At 33.2% G+C, this 19,435-nt stretch overlaps 2 protein-coding genes across 2 annotated transcripts; both read right to left on the bottom strand.

Moving 5' to 3' along the window:
- Positions 1-2,386: 2,386 nt before the first annotated feature.
- On the bottom strand, positions 2,387-4,471 carry LOC141705786 (cytochrome P450 734A1-like). Its single transcript, XM_074508673.1, has 4 exons — positions 3,983-4,471; positions 3,530-3,774; positions 3,031-3,388; positions 2,387-2,900 (listed from the first exon to the last, which is right to left on the bottom strand). The coding sequence occupies exons 1-4, from the start codon at positions 4,469-4,471 to the stop codon at positions 2,484-2,486; spliced, it is 1,509 nt and encodes a 502-aa protein (XP_074364774.1). The 3' UTR covers positions 2,387-2,483.
- Positions 4,472-5,515: 1,044 nt separating this feature from the next.
- On the bottom strand, positions 5,516-9,022 carry LOC141684777 (cytochrome P450 734A1-like). Its single transcript, XM_074489900.1, has 4 exons — positions 8,543-9,022; positions 6,484-6,728; positions 6,013-6,373; positions 5,516-5,935 (listed from the first exon to the last, which is right to left on the bottom strand). Exons 1-4 carry the CDS (start codon positions 9,020-9,022, stop codon positions 5,516-5,518), a joined length of 1,506 nt encoding a protein of 501 aa, XP_074346001.1.
- Positions 9,023-19,435: the final 10,413 nt, after the last annotated feature.

Genomic DNA, 19,435 nt, shown 5'->3' with positions numbered 1-19,435 from the left:
GGATCGCTTCAAAGGAGAATTGCGAGGCACAATTCTTTAGAAATTCTTGCAGAACCAGGACGATGTTCCATGGCCAAAATGGACATACTCATGAGAACTGAACGATTCAGAAAATATATAGTGATAAGTATATTATCGTTTACATAAACGGTCGAACAGTTCAAGGACAAGCACGTCTACTATCTACCAATAAAGTCGGTATGCTTATTCGAGCGAAGGTTCAAGGAGCATTCTCTACTTATCGTATGCTATATCTGATCGAAGAAAGTATCACCAAGTCAAACTTCGTATCTGTCCTTCTGGTGTTTGCTACTGAAACGTCAATCTCATCCATGTGGGGGATTGCTGGAAAATGTGGGTAGTAGTCCCACATTGTCAAGTTAATTTAAGCCATAATTTGAGGGGATGAATGTTGCGTGCGCGCAACGAGTAACACTTGAAATGCGTTCTTCTCCGAGAGAGTTTTTCGAGGCACTTTGAATCACTCAAAATGACGAAGAGATGGATGAGATATGATCATCCAAAGTTAGTCTTAATAGTGAAAATTTGTGGAAGAAAAGAAAGTCCCACATTGATTTTGCAAATGCGTATACATAGCTTTATATAACAAAACACTTATGTAGTGTTCAAATGTGTTACTTATGTATTGCTCCAACACCTACGTGTGCGCGCATGGGGGTGCAAATCTTGGGTTTTCGAGGGACAATCCGAGACTTGTGAAGCCTTCGAACTTGCCCGCGTGTGCGACGTGCGGACACGAATGTAGCAGAAAATTGGCCCGAATAATCACTGATTAGTTTTGCTAATTTAGCTTTTAAAATTTTAATTCGTTTTGACTACATATTATTATAATTGATTTGACGTAATAATAATCAGATTCAATTACATGTTTGATTTATTAACCGACTGATTAATTAACGCGTTTTAATTAATTACGCGTGGAGCAGCGCACACGTTTACTCGAGCCTATATAATATCATATCAGGCTTAGGGTTATTGATTTATTCGATATACAACACACAGCCTCCTCCTAAATACAAACCCTACTTTCTCTCTATTCCAGTGATACTTTCTTGCTCCGTTCTAGTTCATCGAAGATGCTGTTCGCGTAACATCGCCGTCTTCTCGTTTTTCCTGGGAGGCTAACGACTCGCACATATAGTGAGGCCGTAATAGTTTTAAGGAGACATTTATACGACTGGACTCGAGAACTTCTCATTCGTATCATTTTTGTTGGTTTCTTTTATTCGCACACGCTTACACTGTATTCTAACATATGGCGGCAACTTCTGCAACATGTTATACAAGTTAGAATCAAAATACTATATTTATGAAAAAACTTAATTTTTAAGAAAGCCATTAAAAGTTTTCAGAAGAAATTGGAGATGAATCAAATTCAAGTTGAATTAAAGAATAAAAAATAGTTAGGATTAATCTGTCAAAATTTGAAAAAAAATCGTTAATCGAAGTATGAAATTGTAAGATTACATTTTTGACAGCAAAAAAAAAAGAAAAAAAAAGAGGCGCTACGACTAAAAGATTTTATTGTTGTAGTATGTGCTTAGATCGTACAAGTTTTTGTGAATTTGCCTTTGGCTATCGTGATCAACAGTAGAGTGCATTGACTTCAGTATGGACTACAAGCATTGGCTTGTAAGTGTTCAGGAACCTCTGGAGACTAGAGAAGAAATAGCTGCAGCCTGCAGAATATGTGAAAACCTAAGCTTAGCTGCTGTTGTCAGATGAAGCTCGAAATTATATATAAAATGTTTCAAGTCCAAGTTATTTTGCTTTTGGTGCCCTCAGTTCCGAAGAGGCAGCTAAAAGATTGAGGCAAGTGCCTGATGTTCTCGGTGTTTCTGCTCATACTTGCCTCCATGGGGAGACTAAGGATTCTGTCATTAAGGTGATATGATCCGATATTAGGCTAGGATTTTCGCTGTGATAAAATCTCATCGAGTTGATATAGTCTCATATTGTAGACTACATGTGGTTGTCAGGGTATGATCTAGATTAACATCTGTGCTGCTCATAAATTTTACATCGACAAGTTTGTTGCAGAGCATAGCCAGGCCTTCGCGAGTAAAAGTACTGAAAGCAGAACATTCTGGTAATTATAATCTTCTATTTGAATCAATTAACACATGTAATTATACTTGGACTGTCAGAACTTCAGATTATTGGACTGAGATTTCTTTGTACGTGCTAATTAAGGACGATAATGCTAATCAAATTTATATTATTTCAATTTTCAACTTATCTCGATTACAAAGAGTATAGTGAATTGAAGATACATAGGCATACGAGAGTAGTTTTAGTGCTAGGCATATAGTAGAAGTTTTATTACTTGTTCAATCTCATGACCAACTGAATCGTTGCTGTAATATGCAATCAGATCTTTAAAAGAGCTGTAAACAGAATAAAATAGGTGCTAGCTTATTTATTCACAAATACTTTTAATCTTAGTTTTATCGATCTTTATTTCAAATCCTTTGAACGAGCACATGAGCACCATACTGAGGCTGTACAGTGAAAGACATGAGTGGAGCATGAACGTATGATGGTGAGACAACGAAAGCAAACTTCCTGATGATTGTGGCTAGGATTAGTTTTGCTTCAACCACTGCCAAGTTCTGGCCTATGCAGATTCTGGAACCTAAACCAAATGGCATATAGGAAGCCAAATGTCTGCTGCGAGGCTCACAAAACCTGGATGGATTGAACTCCTTGGCATCTGTTCCCCATATCTCTGTGTCGTGATGGATGGCAGCTACTGCCAAATAAAACTCTGTTCCTGCTGGAATGTTTAGGCCACCAACCACAACATTCTTCGTAGTCTTTCGTGTCATATTTGCAATTGGAGGGTATAGTCTAAGCGTCTCATCTAGTATACAGCCAACCTATTATACAGAAACAGATATTAAAGAAATGCACCGATAATAATAAATTTGACTGTACTGCACCTGTATATCACATGTTTGGTTTGGTTTGATATATCATAACCGTAGATGAAAAGAATACTGAGCTTACAATCTTGAAGTCATTCAAGTCTTTTGCAGTTGGACTTTCGTTGTCCTGGCATACCCTAAGAACTTCCTCGCGAGCTTTGCTTTGCCAATCTTGATGTAATGCAAGGAGAAGAACTGCCCAGGTCAAAACATTAGCAGTTGTTTCCTTTCCTGCAAAGTAAAATGTCTTGCATTCGTCTATGACCTCTTCTACCTCCAATACCTGACCGAGCTCGTTCATGTTAGTTGACATTAATTGGTTCAAAAGATTCTTTGAATTGTCTCCTAGTTTTTCATTTGTCCTGATTATCTTTCTGATAGAGTCCCGAGTTTGCTTCTCTAGTCTCCATCTCAATCTATTCGTCTTAGTAGGTAAAAACCTGCAAATAACTTTACAATCAGCGCAGGCATGAAATGTACCAGGGCTGATAACATTGAATTGAACAATCAAAGGTAGTCATCTCATAAAACGGATAATAGTGCATATGTTTTTTCTATTACTGTAGAATAATCTTGATCACCTAAATCCAGGAAAGTAAACACTTCGCAAAGCAAGCAATGCAAGGCCCACTTGTTGTTCTTGCAGTTGAAATATGTGTTTCCCTTCTTCAAAACTACTGCTAAAAGCTGTTTTTGAAAGGATCTCTGCAATCAAGTCATGGAACTCATTTTGCATTTCAAGCTCAAATTGGTTCTTCCCTTTGCTTTCTTCATCCCACTTTTCCATCATCTTTACGACACTAGCTACCATTTCAGGCACCCAAGCCTGTTAAACAATGAATGTTATAAAGTCCATCAAAGGCCAAGGTTCCTACCAGATACATTTTAGACCTGCACTAATTCTACCGCAATGCAATGACAAACTCCTAATATTTTGTAATACTGCTCTTTCGAATAGGCCATACTTTGCTTCTGAAATCTAGTAAAGAAAGAGAAATTTGCTTAGCAAAAAAAATAAACAAATTAGAGACAACCTTCACTCTCTCCATATTAAATGCTGGAGTTGCAATCTTCCGATGAAGAGCCCATTTCTCCCCCACCAAGCCATTCAGTCCCTGCCCAATGAGGACCCCAGCCAGAGGATTGAAGCCAATCTTATCAAATGTGTCACTTGAACTATTTGGCAGGATCATTTTAATCATCTCCGGATCTGCCACAGCCAGCCTTGGCCTCATCCCAAACCAAAACAAGAAAGTCTTACCATACTTGGCTGACCACTGATAATAGTGTGGTGCAATCCTATGAAGTATATCCTGATTGAAAGGAATGGACTTTGATTCAGCTTCGATTGTCATCTTCATGATTTCTCTCGAGTTTCCAAAGATGGGACGGTAGCCAGGGCCTTCTACGCCTTGTTTCTTGAAGTGTTGTTGAATTTTCCATGGAACCCAGAAAACTAAATGCAAGAATTTCAAGAACAATCCTAGAAATGTTAGCGTAATCATAAGAAGTACAGTAGACATGGCGTTATAACTAGAGGAGGACACGAAGATACCTTAATTTATAATGGCGAGAGTAGATTGTATTGATCATAAGGATAGTCATAGAGTAAGTTAGTATAGATACCTAGACAAACACATTGTTCTCATCTACACATTCCTACATATAAACAAAATTTAGATGTGTACAAATCATAAAGAAACATGGAAAACCTATAATTGAGCATGAGAACAATTCATTGTAAGCTCCTACTGTCGTTAAACTTTGCAATCAAGCAGATGCTCTTGACTTGTTGCCAGTCTTGTCTTAGGTATTTGTCTTCCGGTCTTAATTCACATTCGCTAGTCTATGGAATAATTGATAATTCATAAGCATGCTTGCAAATGTGTACATTGTATAACAGAATTAATTTAGAATGTAGGTAAGTTCTTCGATAACAGGTACCTTAATCTCTTGTCGCTCCTAATTGTTAATTTATGGTACTGATGATACAACAATTTGATGATCTTTTACGCAATTTTGGTAGTAAGAATTCATCGCCATCAAGTTGCATAGAACTGTACTGTTCTCTTTTTGCAGGGTTTTAAAAACACAACACTGTCAAACTAATGACATTCTTTAGTAGATGTATTGAATATCCCAACTTCAAGAAGACAAAAAGAATCTACCCTAGCTGTTTAGTTGGGCCTGTTACTTAAGATCGTATGAGAGGGGCACGTGATCCACTCTTCGACCAATAAATGGGCTCGCAGTACAGTAAAGGCTTCACATTAGTAATAAATATGTGCTATTGAGTGGATCCAAGCCTTGGATGCTTAAACAGCATATTCGAAGCTACATCTTTGACGGTATTTTAGCTGAAATACTGAGAATAATTATGCTATTTTAAATTAGATAATATCCTTCTGGAGTAGTATGAAAAAAAGTTCCATAGCACAGGAGAAGCCCAGTTACAAATGTTGAGAATATGAGGCTTTATTAAAGTTCAAAATGAACATTCCCTCAAAAGAAAAAGTTCAGATGAAGATAGATAGATCGTGTACATTTACGTTCTGGACGTACACGCATCAATTTGTGATCCTCCTAACAAGGACATGAGCACCATACTGAGGCTGCACCGTGGCCACCATTTCCGGAGCATGAATATATGATGGTGAAACTACGAAGGAAAAGTGCTTGATAATCATAGATAGGAGAATCTTAGCTTCAACCATTGCCAGATTTCGTGCAATACAAATTCTGCGGCCCAGACCGAATGGAAAGTATGCACTCAAATGCTTTGGAGGTTCAACAAACCTTGCAGGATTGAACTCATTGGCGTCTAGCCCCCATACCTTTGTGTCGCGATGGACAGCAGCTTGTGGAATGTAGAATTCGGTTCCAGCTGGGATGTCTAAGGTGCCAACTTTAACATTCTTGAAGGTCCTTCTGGAGATACTATTATCAGGGGTATACAGTCGAAGTGTTTCTTTAATTATCATACTAACCTGTCAATAAAAAAAGAGTTTAGTACTTGAAAGTCTAATAGAGAGCCATTGACACAACTGGAAAAGATTTAACGTACAATCTTCAACTCTTGCAAGTTCTCAAAAGATGGATGCTCGTTGCCTCTGCACACTTGAAGAATTTCCTCGCGAGCTTTGGTTTGCCATTCTTGATGCTGCGCTAGAAGGAGAAATGCCCAAGTCAGAGAATTAGCTGATGCTTCTTTTCCCGCGTAGAAGAATGTCTTACACTCGTCAATGACTTCCTCAATGTCCAGCCCGGATCCAAGTCCATTCATGTCACTACCGGACATTAATATGCTCAAGAAATTCATCGAATTTTCACTTGCTTTTCTGTTTTCCTCAATAATCTTCCTCATTGAGTCTCGGGTTTCCTTCTCTAATCTCCTTCTCAGTTTGTTCATTTTAGTAGGCAAAAACCTGGAGATAAAAAATCATTTTGGAATAGCTGGGAATTAAGAAATGAGCTCAGAGTGGCCTTATGATAAGAAATTAAAAGGTTTGATAAAAAGGTTGCATTTCTGGACTACCTGAATCCAGGGATGTAAACATTGCGCATGGCCTGATTAGTAAGAATCTCTTGTTGTTGTTGCAATTCAAAAATGCGTTTCCCATTTTCAAAATTACTCCCGAAAGCTGTTCTACAAAAAAATTCAGATGACAACTCATGAAACTCCTTGTGAACTTCCATCTCAACTTCATCCATTTCTGCTAATTTTGCGTTCCATTTATCCAGCATTGTGGTTACACTAGCTGCCATCCCCGGCACCATTGCCTGTTTAACATGAAAGCTAGTAAAATTCTGCTGCACAGAATTTGTTTATCTAATGACGAGGAAACAATCGAGAATGGTTCATATAAAGGACAACCAGCAGATTTAAGAATTAAAATGAACACACCTTGGACATGCACTTGCAATGTTCTCGAGGCTCAATCAGTCCATATAATCTATCTTCCCTAAAATATTTGATGCTGATAAGGTTGAAGTGAGTTGTTCGCAAACAAGCTCGAGCTCGTAAGGGCTCGGTTCATTTAATACTTAAGCTTGAGCTCGAGCACAAAAAGTGTTTGTCAAGTAAACGAGTATGAGCAGAGCTATTATAGTGTGTGGATCGACCTCGTTCGACTTGAACTCGGAAAAAATGACATATCATGGATATTTTTAAGTAATTATCTTAATTTTTAGCATTTTAAGAGTTAATTTATAATTCAGATATGAAATATCTGACCCACACGGTCTAATATGAGTTGCGCTTGGATATCTAACCCACGCATGCTAACATGAGTTGGGCTTGGATAAAATAAGGTTTTATAATTTTATTTAGTTTGGCCAGAGAAATTAGGCCTGTTTGTCTATGAAAATTATAACTTTTGAAGAGTTGTTCGTGTTCAGATCGACTCGGCTCTTTTTTGTTCGATAAAAACTCGTATCCGACTCATTAGTTAACGCGTTTGAACTCGAACACGTATTCTGTGCGATAAGAAAGCTAGGCTTAGCCTGATCGTCGGAAAATAAAAACTCAACTTATTTATGTCAAAACTCGGCTCCACTAGAATCTGTGAATAACCATTTTTTCTTATTAACTTTTGGCTAAAATTTAGAAGTTTAAAGAAGAGTTATTTGCAAAATGTATCCCCTCATTTGGCCCAAATGCGTTTTTTACCTATACTTTATATAACTGCACTTTGCATCCCCTAACTATTTCTGGCGCGACAAATTGCACCCTTTTCGTTAATTTTGTTAAAATTCTCAGGGGTATTTTAGAAAATTAAAATATTTATTTATTTTTAAATCTTTAATTAAGGTTTTTAACCCTCTAAACAATACATTCTGAAAAAAATTAAAGAATGAAAGTTGTAGGGAATGAAAAGATCTTCCTGAAATAAAAAGGGTCAAAACTAAAATATTCTTTTTTATAATTCTTTTTAATAAATTCATTAAGTATATATTTAATTTAATTTTGGCTTCGTAAAATTTTTGATAATTTTTTAATGTTATTATTTTGAAAAGATTTTTTCGTTCTCTACAACTTCCGTTCTTTAAATTTTTTTGAAAAGTATCATTTAGAGGGTCAAAAAGCTTAAATAATAATATAATTATAATTAAATATTTTAATTTCCTAAAATACCCTGATAATTTTAACAAATTTAACGAAAATGGTGCAATTTGTCGCGCCAAAAATAGTTAAGGGATGCAAAGTGCAGTTATATAAAATATAAGTAAAAAACGCATTTTGACCAAACCAACGAGATGCATTTTGCAAATAACTCTTTAAAACATCTCTATTCATTTTAAAGGTCACCGGAATTGTATCTTATGCTAACTCCCTCAGTTCCACTTACCTACGATAAAAAAAAAATTTGGATATCAACTATATAATTAATTCACTAAACTTATAATTACTTTTATGGAGGAAAGCATGTCTAATGTTTTGCACAGGTTATCTACAAGTATTTAGAGGGACATGCATGCATGCATGCATGATGCACATCACTCTGCACCTTCACTTAAAAACTACTACTAATGCAACCAGAGAATACCATATATACATCAGTACATGCACCAAAATGAATTAATTGTAAACAAACCTTAACTTTCTCCATGTTGAATGCTGGGGTTGCGATTTTTCGATGAGCAGCCCATTTGTGACCCATCAACCCAGTAAGTCCCTGCCCAAACAGCGGCCTAGACAATGGATTGAAGTCGTCCCTATCGATCGTGTCAGTTGTGTTAAGCAACACCTCTTTGATCATGTCAGGATCTGCCAAGACCAGCCTTGGCCTCGTCCCGAACCAACACAAAAAAGTCTTGCCATACCTGACTGACCACTGGTAATAATCTGGTAACACGCGGTGCACAATGTCATGATTAAAAGGGCTGGATTTTGATTGAGCTTCTTTAGTGATTCTTATCATCTCTTGGGTGTTTCCATAAAATGGACGATAATTTGGGCCGTTTACACCTTGTTTTCGAAAAAAAAGTTGAATTCTCCATGGAACCCATATTACTGAGTGCACAAGTTTTAAGCTCGCAAGAGTTAGCAAGATGGTAACAAAGAGAAAGGCCATGGGGTATGACTAGAAGAACTTAGAGGTAGATGGTTGAACAAAACTAGATGTAGTATAGCATATATATAATTGATGATCACTGATACATCTAGTCCCATTCAGCCGCATTCGCATGATATTAGAATAGTACCTGCGGGTAATGCTGAGAAGTTCGATATTTTAGTTTTGATGCATTTAAATCATGCTTTCAGGTGAACTTATACGGCTACCTCAATAATCCTAGTTGAGTATAATATCACACTATCATGACCCTACTTAAATTTCACAAACAAACTCAAATTCAGCTTGTTTCTTGAACAAGAGGGTAACAAAGAAAAAAGTCTCATCCATAATTAAAACCGTCATACATAAGAAGTATTTAACACCCTCCGTTGCGAATTGCGGATTAGGATTTTATGCAATCAAATAAATTAAAGACGTACCAATCTAGATAGCTGGTTTACAAATGCCTTAATTAGCCAAGCTCATAAACAATGTGCAATTGTGCATGCCTAGCTTTCACAAATTGAAATTTTATCTTTAAAATAAGTATTAAATAAGTATTAAATTTTAATTAAAAAAATTGAAATTTTTATACAAGTGATTAGTAGATATTTATTATTTGTTATATATAAAAATTTTATCTGAGCCGAGTCGAGTTACCAAGTTCGAGTCGAGTCCGAGTTAAACAAGCTGAGACCGAGCTGAACATACAAAAAATTCGGTTCGGCTCATTTAAATATTATTCGAGCTTGTTTTTATGTTCGAGATCGACTCGTTTAAGAAAACGAGCCGAACCGAGTTCACTTAAACGAGCCGATCCCGAACTTTATTCACGAACGATTCTATTCATTTGCAGCTCTACATCGATCCTATCACTTTTCTTATTTCGCTTTTTCTTAACCTCATTCCCAAATTCAAAATTTGAATGGCACGAATGGAGTTTATGATTTCGTTTGAACTTGGCAGCATAGTAATGAAATTAGAATCTTTAAATAGAACAAATGAGTGAGAAATTTTGCCCATATGTATTTGTACTTTGGAGTTTCTTGTAAAACGTAAGTAATGCCTTACAATGTATAAGTACTGTATAAAGGGTATTTAGTGTTGACGAAGGAATTCAGTAGCAACAAGATTTAGTGTTCGCAGCTGGAAACAAGATCTGTGACGGCGGTTCTTCGTCGGAAAACGTGAACAGTAATCATCGGATTTTATGAACACTGTTTGGTGTTTGTGATTATTGGTGGCTGAGATTGCTTAGGTTTAGTGGTGGCTCCTTTGCGCTCTCGCTTCTGACCCCTTGTAATTTGCCTACGTATCCATATTTATAGGAAATCAAGCCAACGTAGTTTTTGGGAACAAGAAACCTAACGGGCTTAGATCTCTTGTCCTGATGCCCAGTAGGATACCTAATGGAAACCGTCTTCTACTAATTTTAGGAATGTCCGCCGATGAGGTCCAACCACAAAGGCCCAATGCTCGTCCGCGGCTTCGAGACTTCACGAATAAGGCATCTCCCTGGCCAAGGATAACCCTCCGCTACCAGCTATTTCTACAATCCGTGAACGCAGTTATAGCCGTGGTTCATCCCAAATGTTGGACGCATCCTTGTCCCCTGGATAAGGAGCCTCTACCAGATTGCAGGACAAGTGATCCCAAACTTTTGGGTGCAAAGTGCAGGATACTCCGAAGTCTCCCAACGAGGACACCTGTTGACTACAGAGACAGAGCTCCAAAAGCACACACCAGAGTTTACCCCACATCCCCAATGAGGACACTCATTGACTACAGAAGGAGGCCTTCCGTCCAGGCATACCCATGGAGGTCTCTGACCACGGACACCGCCTTCCGGTGGTTGCATTACAGGAAGAAATTCTTCAATAGAGTACCTGCAGCAAATAGGTTAGTAATAATAATCTCCTTCCTCCTTGACTCATCCAAATAACTCGTCCAAGTAACCATGTTGAAGTCCCATCCGAGCAATCTTTTCTACTTAGGGCGCATCCTAAGACCTTCCATTGATAAGGGCCAACTCGAACAAAATCATTCCAAGTCTCTCTTTCATCACAAGGGCGCGCCCCCTCTTTTATAAGAGGGCGCGTCTTATCTTTCAAGTCAACAGAACTTCTGCCATACATTTGGGCGCGTCCACCTATAATATACGTTGCCCGCCTTCTTCCTTTTTAGTCAAAGAGAGCTTATCTTATTTTTTTTCCTTAATTTTAGATACCAATTTCCAAATTAGGCCCAATTAACCCAGCCTTGACCCGAACAATATCTTTGCCAAATTTTGGGCATAACATTAAGGATGAAAACTTATAAGTTAGTGAAAAATTTATTTATAAGTGCGTGAAGTTTTTATAAAATTAAAACTTTGAAAAATGATTTATTAAATATAATTAGGTAAAAGAACATTTAAAAGTATAATTGTTGAATTTTGAATTATTAAAGAAAATAAAAAAGTCAACCAATAACGTATAAATTGGCAAATTATGTGCCCATTTGAAAAATTTTAAAATAAATAACTTATGACTTAAAATGAATAATAAACTTATACGTGATATGTAAATTAATACTCAGAAGTTATATAAGTGTTTATATAATTTTACTTATAAATCAAATTTTTTTTGACTTTAGTGAATTAAAATAAATAATTTTGAAAATAAAACTATCTTAATTCGTAAACTTCAAATTAAATTAACATTTAATAACATATATTTTAAAACTAAATTTAATAAAAAAAAGTAAAAAAATAAATAAGTTAAAAAAATACGTTATTATTAACATTCAACTTATGAGTTTATAAGTCGTAAATTCGACTTATAAATTGAGTTGACAAATACTTGTCGATAAACTGTAGCGGGTTTATGAGTTTGGAAACAAACAAACCATGCGTTAAGTTGGCAAATACCCTGCATAAGCTCTTATGAACTTATAAACTATTTGATGATGACCACTAACCAGTAAGAAACACGGAGTAGAGGAATTTTTTTAAATTTTTTTAAATTAAGTAATAATTATATAATAAATAAATAAATTATATATATATAATGAGCCATTACATAGAAATTATTATTACATTATTATGTAAAATTTAAAATAAATACCTAATAAATTTGTAAAATTATATTAGTTTTGCAACTTATTTTAACAAAAGAATTGCAATTATTATTGGTATCTAACATTTTTATTATATCATTAAAAGATAATGTACAATTTTATTATATCATTAAAAGACAATATAAAATTGTACGTGAAATAATTAAAAATATATAATTGAAACCAAAAAGGTATTATAAAAAAATTCCAACAACAATATCATTTTTAAGGGATGATATAACTTTTGGATTCCCAAATTGTTATACAATGTCACCTCACTCTTTACACCCCAATAATATCTCAAAAACTCTAAAGTGCTAATAAAGTAGGCCACCCATGATTGTGACTCTTCTTCTTACCGGTACATCAAATTGTTACATGTATTTTTAATCATAAACATAATATGTGAGTATGATAAAAAATGACAATTTATTTAATTTTAAACATAATTATTGATTTTATTTAAAAAACATAATTATTGGAATATTTGTAGAATTAGTTTTAAAGAATTGAATTTAAGATATGAAGTTAAGCATTGTATATAAACGGATCATTACCTTATTTACTACTCCCTCCGTCCCGGTGGGGTGTTTATATTGGGGGACGGGGGATCGGCACGCATTTTAAGGCTCCCGTAAAACATGGTTCCCTAAATAATTTTAAATATTTTTTTTCTTTTAAATAAAAATAAAATGTTTAAACTTTTATACAGAAAAAGAAAATTCTAAAAAAAAATTATAGAACTATATTTTATAGTAGCCTTAAAGTTCGTGCCAAGCATGAGGCAAAAGTATGTAAAGAATCAAGTGGGACGGAGGGAGTAAATAATTTTTAGTTTAAAAAGTATGCCTCGTACATTTTTAATATATATTTTTTAATAAAACAAATGAATTGTACATATAATTAATATTTTTTAAAATGTTGAAAATAGATACACTTATATATAAAGAATATATTTGTATATCACATATTTAGATAAGTTAGTGTCATAAATAATCAGGGTATTTCAGTTTATTTCGAATTCAAAATCAGAAACCTCACCCATGCATTATGACTAAATGAATCTGTCGAAAATATAACGTCACTATCTACATTTAAATTAAATTACGAGTCAGACAAAAAAACCTTACCAATAAGGGGAAATTTTGTAATATCTTATATCAATAAAAATTAATATTTTTGAGATTTTTATCGAATCAAGTCAATTGATAATATGTATAAAAATTACTTTACCCATTTTCAGAAAATACTAGAAATTTGACTACATGACCCGGCCGGTCGGAAATACATCGCCACTGTCTAGGTTTAGTAAATTTAAATTATTTTATAAAATCTCATATTAATAAAAATTAATTTTTTGAGGTCTTTTTACAATCAGTTCAATTGATAATATGTTTATTGTTTTTAGGACTTGACTCAATATTTAAATATATTCGGAATTTGACATCGGATGTCACGAGATCCGTTAAAATTACTACGTCTACTAAATCGATAAGAATTATGTTTATGAAATTATTTAACGATGGTGAGTTTATAAAAAGTTGACCCCAATGTCCTATTTTTTCATTATTTTTAGAAAAAAAATAAATTACACAACTAAATAGTAAGAAATAGATTTTTCATTAACATGTTATTTGGAAAATGATAAGACATTTGATGTTTATTCATCAAATTTAGATTATTTATTGCATAATTTAATTAAAAATACATTTGTATTCAGATATTTGTGAAAGATATCTTAAATTTTAAATTGTTAAATTTGATATGGTTGTTATAAGTAATCTTATATATGGACTCTCTTTTTCTTTCTTAGAGTCCTCGTGTCCAAAATGCTACGTATTACAATCCAATATGTTTAATTTTTTTTATTAATTTAAAAACTAAAATAATAAACTCTAGGATATGAACGTGTATTTTGTATGGTATTGTATCATTAATGTTAAACAAGTTGAACATGTACGTGTTCTACAACGTAAAAATGTATGTTCTGCAAAATAATTATGTTCTATAGAATCATATGTTCTGTAATGTTCAACTTGTGAAATGTATTAGATTTGCAAGACTTCATTAAAATAGTGATATTTGTTAAACATGATTCATATTATAATACGTTTTATAATATTTTATGTATTTTTTAATTACAGATCCCGTACTCAACAAGAAATAAAGATTCAATAGAATTTAACTCATATATATTTATATAAGAAACTTAAAAATTTATAAATCCAATCTTTTGAAAAAAATATTTAACATGAGCAATAATAATTTTACAAAAATAATATTTAATACTAGAAAACATCGTACAACTATTTAGAATTACTTTAATATTTTGAATTATTAGAAAAAAGGTTAAAACTATAATGTATTGTACCATTTGATTTAATCCATGTTATGCTATCTAATGAAAATTAATAATATTAGTCGATAATTTAAAAGGATTAATAAGTTCAACTAATATATATTTTTTCTTTTTCACCACGAGTTCAACTAATATTAAAAAAAATTAACGAGTTGAAAAATCTTTAATTTTAGAAAAACAATATATATTGGTATCAAGTTATTATAAAAAAAAATATTAGAATCATATACGAAAGCAACTTAAAACCAATTTTAATAATGATATTAATACAAATTTCTCTTCGAATTATTGAAAAAGAGCATGTGAATATGAGTAGTTAGTCTTTATGATATATGAATTATTTTTAGCATCAATGATTGATGCTCTGTTGAGTAAAATTAGATATGAAAATATTATCAGTGCTACTATGATTACAATATATATAAATAATTATAATTTACTTATTAGATAATTATAATTTTTGAATAATTATAAATGCATGTTATTTGCGTAATTTATTGGCTAATGATTTGACATATACATAAGTAAGATATCTAGTCTATAAATAAAAGAGGCTAGCATAATCTACTCAAAAGTATACCAAACAATAATTTACATATATACACACACGAACATATGACTTTATCTTTACTAATTTCAGAAGATTCAATTTTAATGTTGTATTTAGATTTATTGATACACTAGAAAGAGAATAACAAAAGTATTTTATGTATTGAAAATGAGAATGATCAATTAAATCTTAGTTTTTTTCAATATGTTGAAAACTAGGTGAATTATGCCAATTTTGAATTGATAAATTATGACATTGATAATAATCTGACATCTTATAAAATTACCTTTGTACAATAGATTTAAAACTGGGTCGTGTCAACTTTAGTTAATGAATTAATACATTAACAATGACATAGCATCAAGATAAACGTTAAATCTAAAAAAATAACATTTTCTATCAAAAATCAACATATATTAACAGTAATGTAAATTCAACATTTTTGAATATACGATGCAGGTCTTGACGACTTAAGTTGTACATTAATAATCCTTTTAAATTAAGTAAAGTAGTTATAAATTAGTATTAACTTTATTAATAAAATAGCTTATTACTCATGATTTTTTTATCAAAACTCAAAAAATTTATTCGACTCTGCATTAAACATATATGTTATTTTTTAGTTTATTTTTTATGAGCATAGTGAAAAAAATCTTTGAATTAATTTTAAACCTTTTTCATTTAAGCATACAATGACTACTCTGCTTGTATTTATTCAGTATATATAAATTACATGACACAAATAAGAAAATATATAATTTGACTAATGATCTATATTATAAACATTATGTACGTTGTTAATGTCTTATATGAAAATCATACATATTGATAAAAACTCAACATATATTTGATATATTTTATACGTTAGAGAATATTTACCAATAGGAAAATAATCAAGAATGTTGCTAATATAATTGTATGGTAGTACAAAAAAAAACCTAGAAAATGACCCGTGCCTCTGCACGGGTTATTATGCTAGTTTTTAGCTAATTAGACAACCAATGTTTGTGACTTTTTTTTAGTTAATTGATTTTACTCGCAAATGGAGGAGTCAAACTCTTTACCTCCCGCAAGGGATACATGAGTTCAATCACTATACCAACACTTTGTTGATCCATGTCACTGACTTTGGCAACCCTAGATGCTCAAAAATCACCTCCATTCATTTACTTGTCCCTTAAAAAACTCTTCTATGAAGAAGCGAGGCCAACACACTAAGGGCAAGAAATACAACCCATCGCATGGGGCATCCATTATTTAGCGGTAAGTTTTTTTAAAAAAACAATAGGGAATAACTGGGAAATAAAATATGGAGCTTTTAAATTTGAAGTTGATTAGGTCGTGTCTCTAGTATATCACAAGAATGGTTGAATAGTTTGGTTATATGATTTATCGAGAAGAATGCTAACAAATTCTTGTTTTAAAAACTTGATTAAAGATCTTGCTAGAAAAAATGAGAGGAAAATAATTTTAAAATCGTGAGTTCAAATTTGTTTGTTAGGATAATATGTTATGATTAGCGTGAAATAAGAGTTTAGTAATATTTTTAATGCATTTTTACAACATTTGATCCTATTGCTTTGTTTTCTAATTTTATTATAAATAACACCGCACTTTTCTCGTCAAAAAATCACTGTTCAACTATGCGAAAACATTAAAAAACCAAAAGCTCTGCCCGGTTGGTTCAGTAATACCTCATTTTTGGTCTAATACGCCTTTGCGTTGTTTGTGTTTTCACTTGTGCGCTTCAATTACATCGACTCACAACCACTTCTATATTTGAAAAATATTTCGGGAGGAAGAGTTATGTATCGAAACAATGCTCTTACAGACTATTCCAATACTACTAAATTTCTATACTAATGGAATAATAAGGAGTTTCAAATTTCGAGATACTTACTTGTGGGCTAACTGGTTACGCTTTATCCAAGTATCCTACAAAGAGATGTTGGGAGCCAGAATCACAAACAGATCAAAGAACTATGATTTTAGCGTGCAGTCTTAGCCCCTCGCATTTAGCGTGCAGTCTTAGCCCCTCGCAGGGTTCTTAATGAATTAATTTATTCAAAAAAGTCTCGTGGTTAAAGACGTGAAATTGTTAATTCATAATTGTTTCAAGCAAATGGGGTATGACAAATTCTTTTGAAATGGCATGGGGCATCTCAAAACTTAGGACCGGTCCTGCAAAGAAGACCTTATGTATCACCAATGACCCCCAAATGCTTAGTGACATTAATTAGCAAAAAAAAGTTTCTTGAGTGACATTGCTGGTATAGAGAAATCATGGGTGATCAGAGAAATAATTTTCCAGATTGTGCCGGGATAAGTAGATCTTGTGTCTTTCCTGTCCATACACGTAAAGTTGGTCAAACATAATTTTGTCCCAGAAACCTAATAATTATGCGGCATTCAAATAATTCAGATCATTTCATTCTTCTTCATGATACGAACTTTAAAGTTCCGTACACAATTATTCATCCACCTTCAACCAGGACTGGCACAAATTTCTGTACTCAGCTGGAATGTCCTAAGAATCTAGAAAATCACAACATATAAGGTTTACAATACTGTGCAACAATTTTCATCCACCTACGTATAGAGAATAAGAAATTGAAAAAAAAATACGTGCCACTCCATACTCATAATCGCGCATGTGACACTCCTTGACTTCAAAGTGGAATGTTGTCATGTTCCTCTCACCAGCCTCACCTGCCAAGATAGTTTAAATATTCACTATCTCTTATTCATGTCAAAATTAAAAAATGGAATACTTACCATGGATATAAACTATACCTAATCCAGATAGAAATTGACCAATGGGTATTTCAATCTATAAATTATGGAATACCCTAAGCCGAAACCAGAAAATACCATCAAACGCAAACAACAGCATGTACTTCCCACTGAAATCCAAAGCATCTAATATATTGCATATGCTTGCCAATCCTTTAATCCTATTGTTACTTTCTATAAATGATCCAACTGCCTCATGACCGATACATATCACAAAAGGAACAACCTATAATACATTCTCCCTAACTCAGAATCTCGGAACTAATACAGTAAAGGTTAATGGTTAGATATAACTAACAATAGAATCCGATATATTTGGAACACTAATTTGACCAAAAAAACAATATCACGCAAGCTATGGAACACCAATAACTTTCATTCAGCCAATTCTCAAACACTGGGACTCAAAATCTGCTAATCGGGCTGTAACTTTCGATAGTAATTATTATCGAACATATGCTCACAATTTTTAACAGTCATTTTATGCATAATGCCACGAAACCCTTACGTTAAGAACATCGAAATACAATATAAAAGATACAACTTTACAGGGAAGCAGTAGCAAGATTATTGTGTTCATACCTGTAAATGTGGTGCAAGAGCAGTGATGTGAAGATGAAGAGGAGACAATGTTTGATGCAGTTACAACTTTCAATAGAGGCGTTGGGTTAAGCGGTTTGATTATGTTGTTCAAAAGGTCCTCCACAATTTGTTTTGTTTATTAAAGAATGGCCAATTTAACCAAAGCCCAAAACAAAATTAACTATACTCAACCTATAACTTCCCAACCACCTTCAAATTAATGTAAATTATTTTTTTTTTCTACTTATGCCAAGGGTTGAGTTCTATGGAGTCCACCTTGCCATTAATTTTAACTTCGTTTTTAATTGTATTCCTTATTCTCAATTAACTTTAATATAATTTATTTACACTGTTGGTATAAACTTTATTTCAATTTATGTCCGAAATGATAGAATTTCTAAAATTTCGCTGCCTTTATCAATTATAGACAAAAAAACTATGTATCGTTTAATTTTACTAATTCCGTTTCAATTTATGTCCAAAATAATAGAACTTTTAAAATTTCACAGCGTTTGTCAATTCCGGGAAAAAAAAATACATGTAGGGTAATTTTACTACTTCATCATCTATTTAATAAACACCAAATGGGGTGGAAGTGTGTGTATGCCTGGATACAAAACCAACTACTAACTGCGCTTTTAATACTCATCTTGGCTAGTTAACAATGGACACTATTTTATTCTATGATAAATATTTCAACAATAATTTTTATACACATTTATGTATGGTCATTTTATAACAGCATTTGTCACAATAAACTTGCGAAGCCAGCAAAACTTCTAGTATGATACAACAATTCGATGATCACGAATTTTGTACCACCATTTTGTGCTTCATGAGTTTGACACCCCCACCTTTTACGCAAAAATAAATTACACTTTATAAGTTCGTATAAAGTCTTCCAAAGAAAAGCTGGTGCAAAACTAAGATTGAATTGCAGAGGGAAATGCAGCAACAGTAATGACTTGACTCTGGAAGAATGATCGATAATTGAAAATAGTACCGGCAGCTGCTCATAAGTCTGGACTCTGGATCAAGGTATCGGACACAT

Source organism: Apium graveolens, chromosome 2 (assembly GCF_009905375.1).
Source record: "Apium graveolens cultivar Ventura chromosome 2, ASM990537v1, whole genome shotgun sequence".
Classification (NCBI taxonomy): domain Eukaryota; kingdom Viridiplantae; phylum Streptophyta; class Magnoliopsida; order Apiales; family Apiaceae; genus Apium; species Apium graveolens.
The sequence above is the reverse complement of the archived record's forward strand: the minus strand, read 5'-3'. Positions and strand labels throughout refer to the sequence as shown.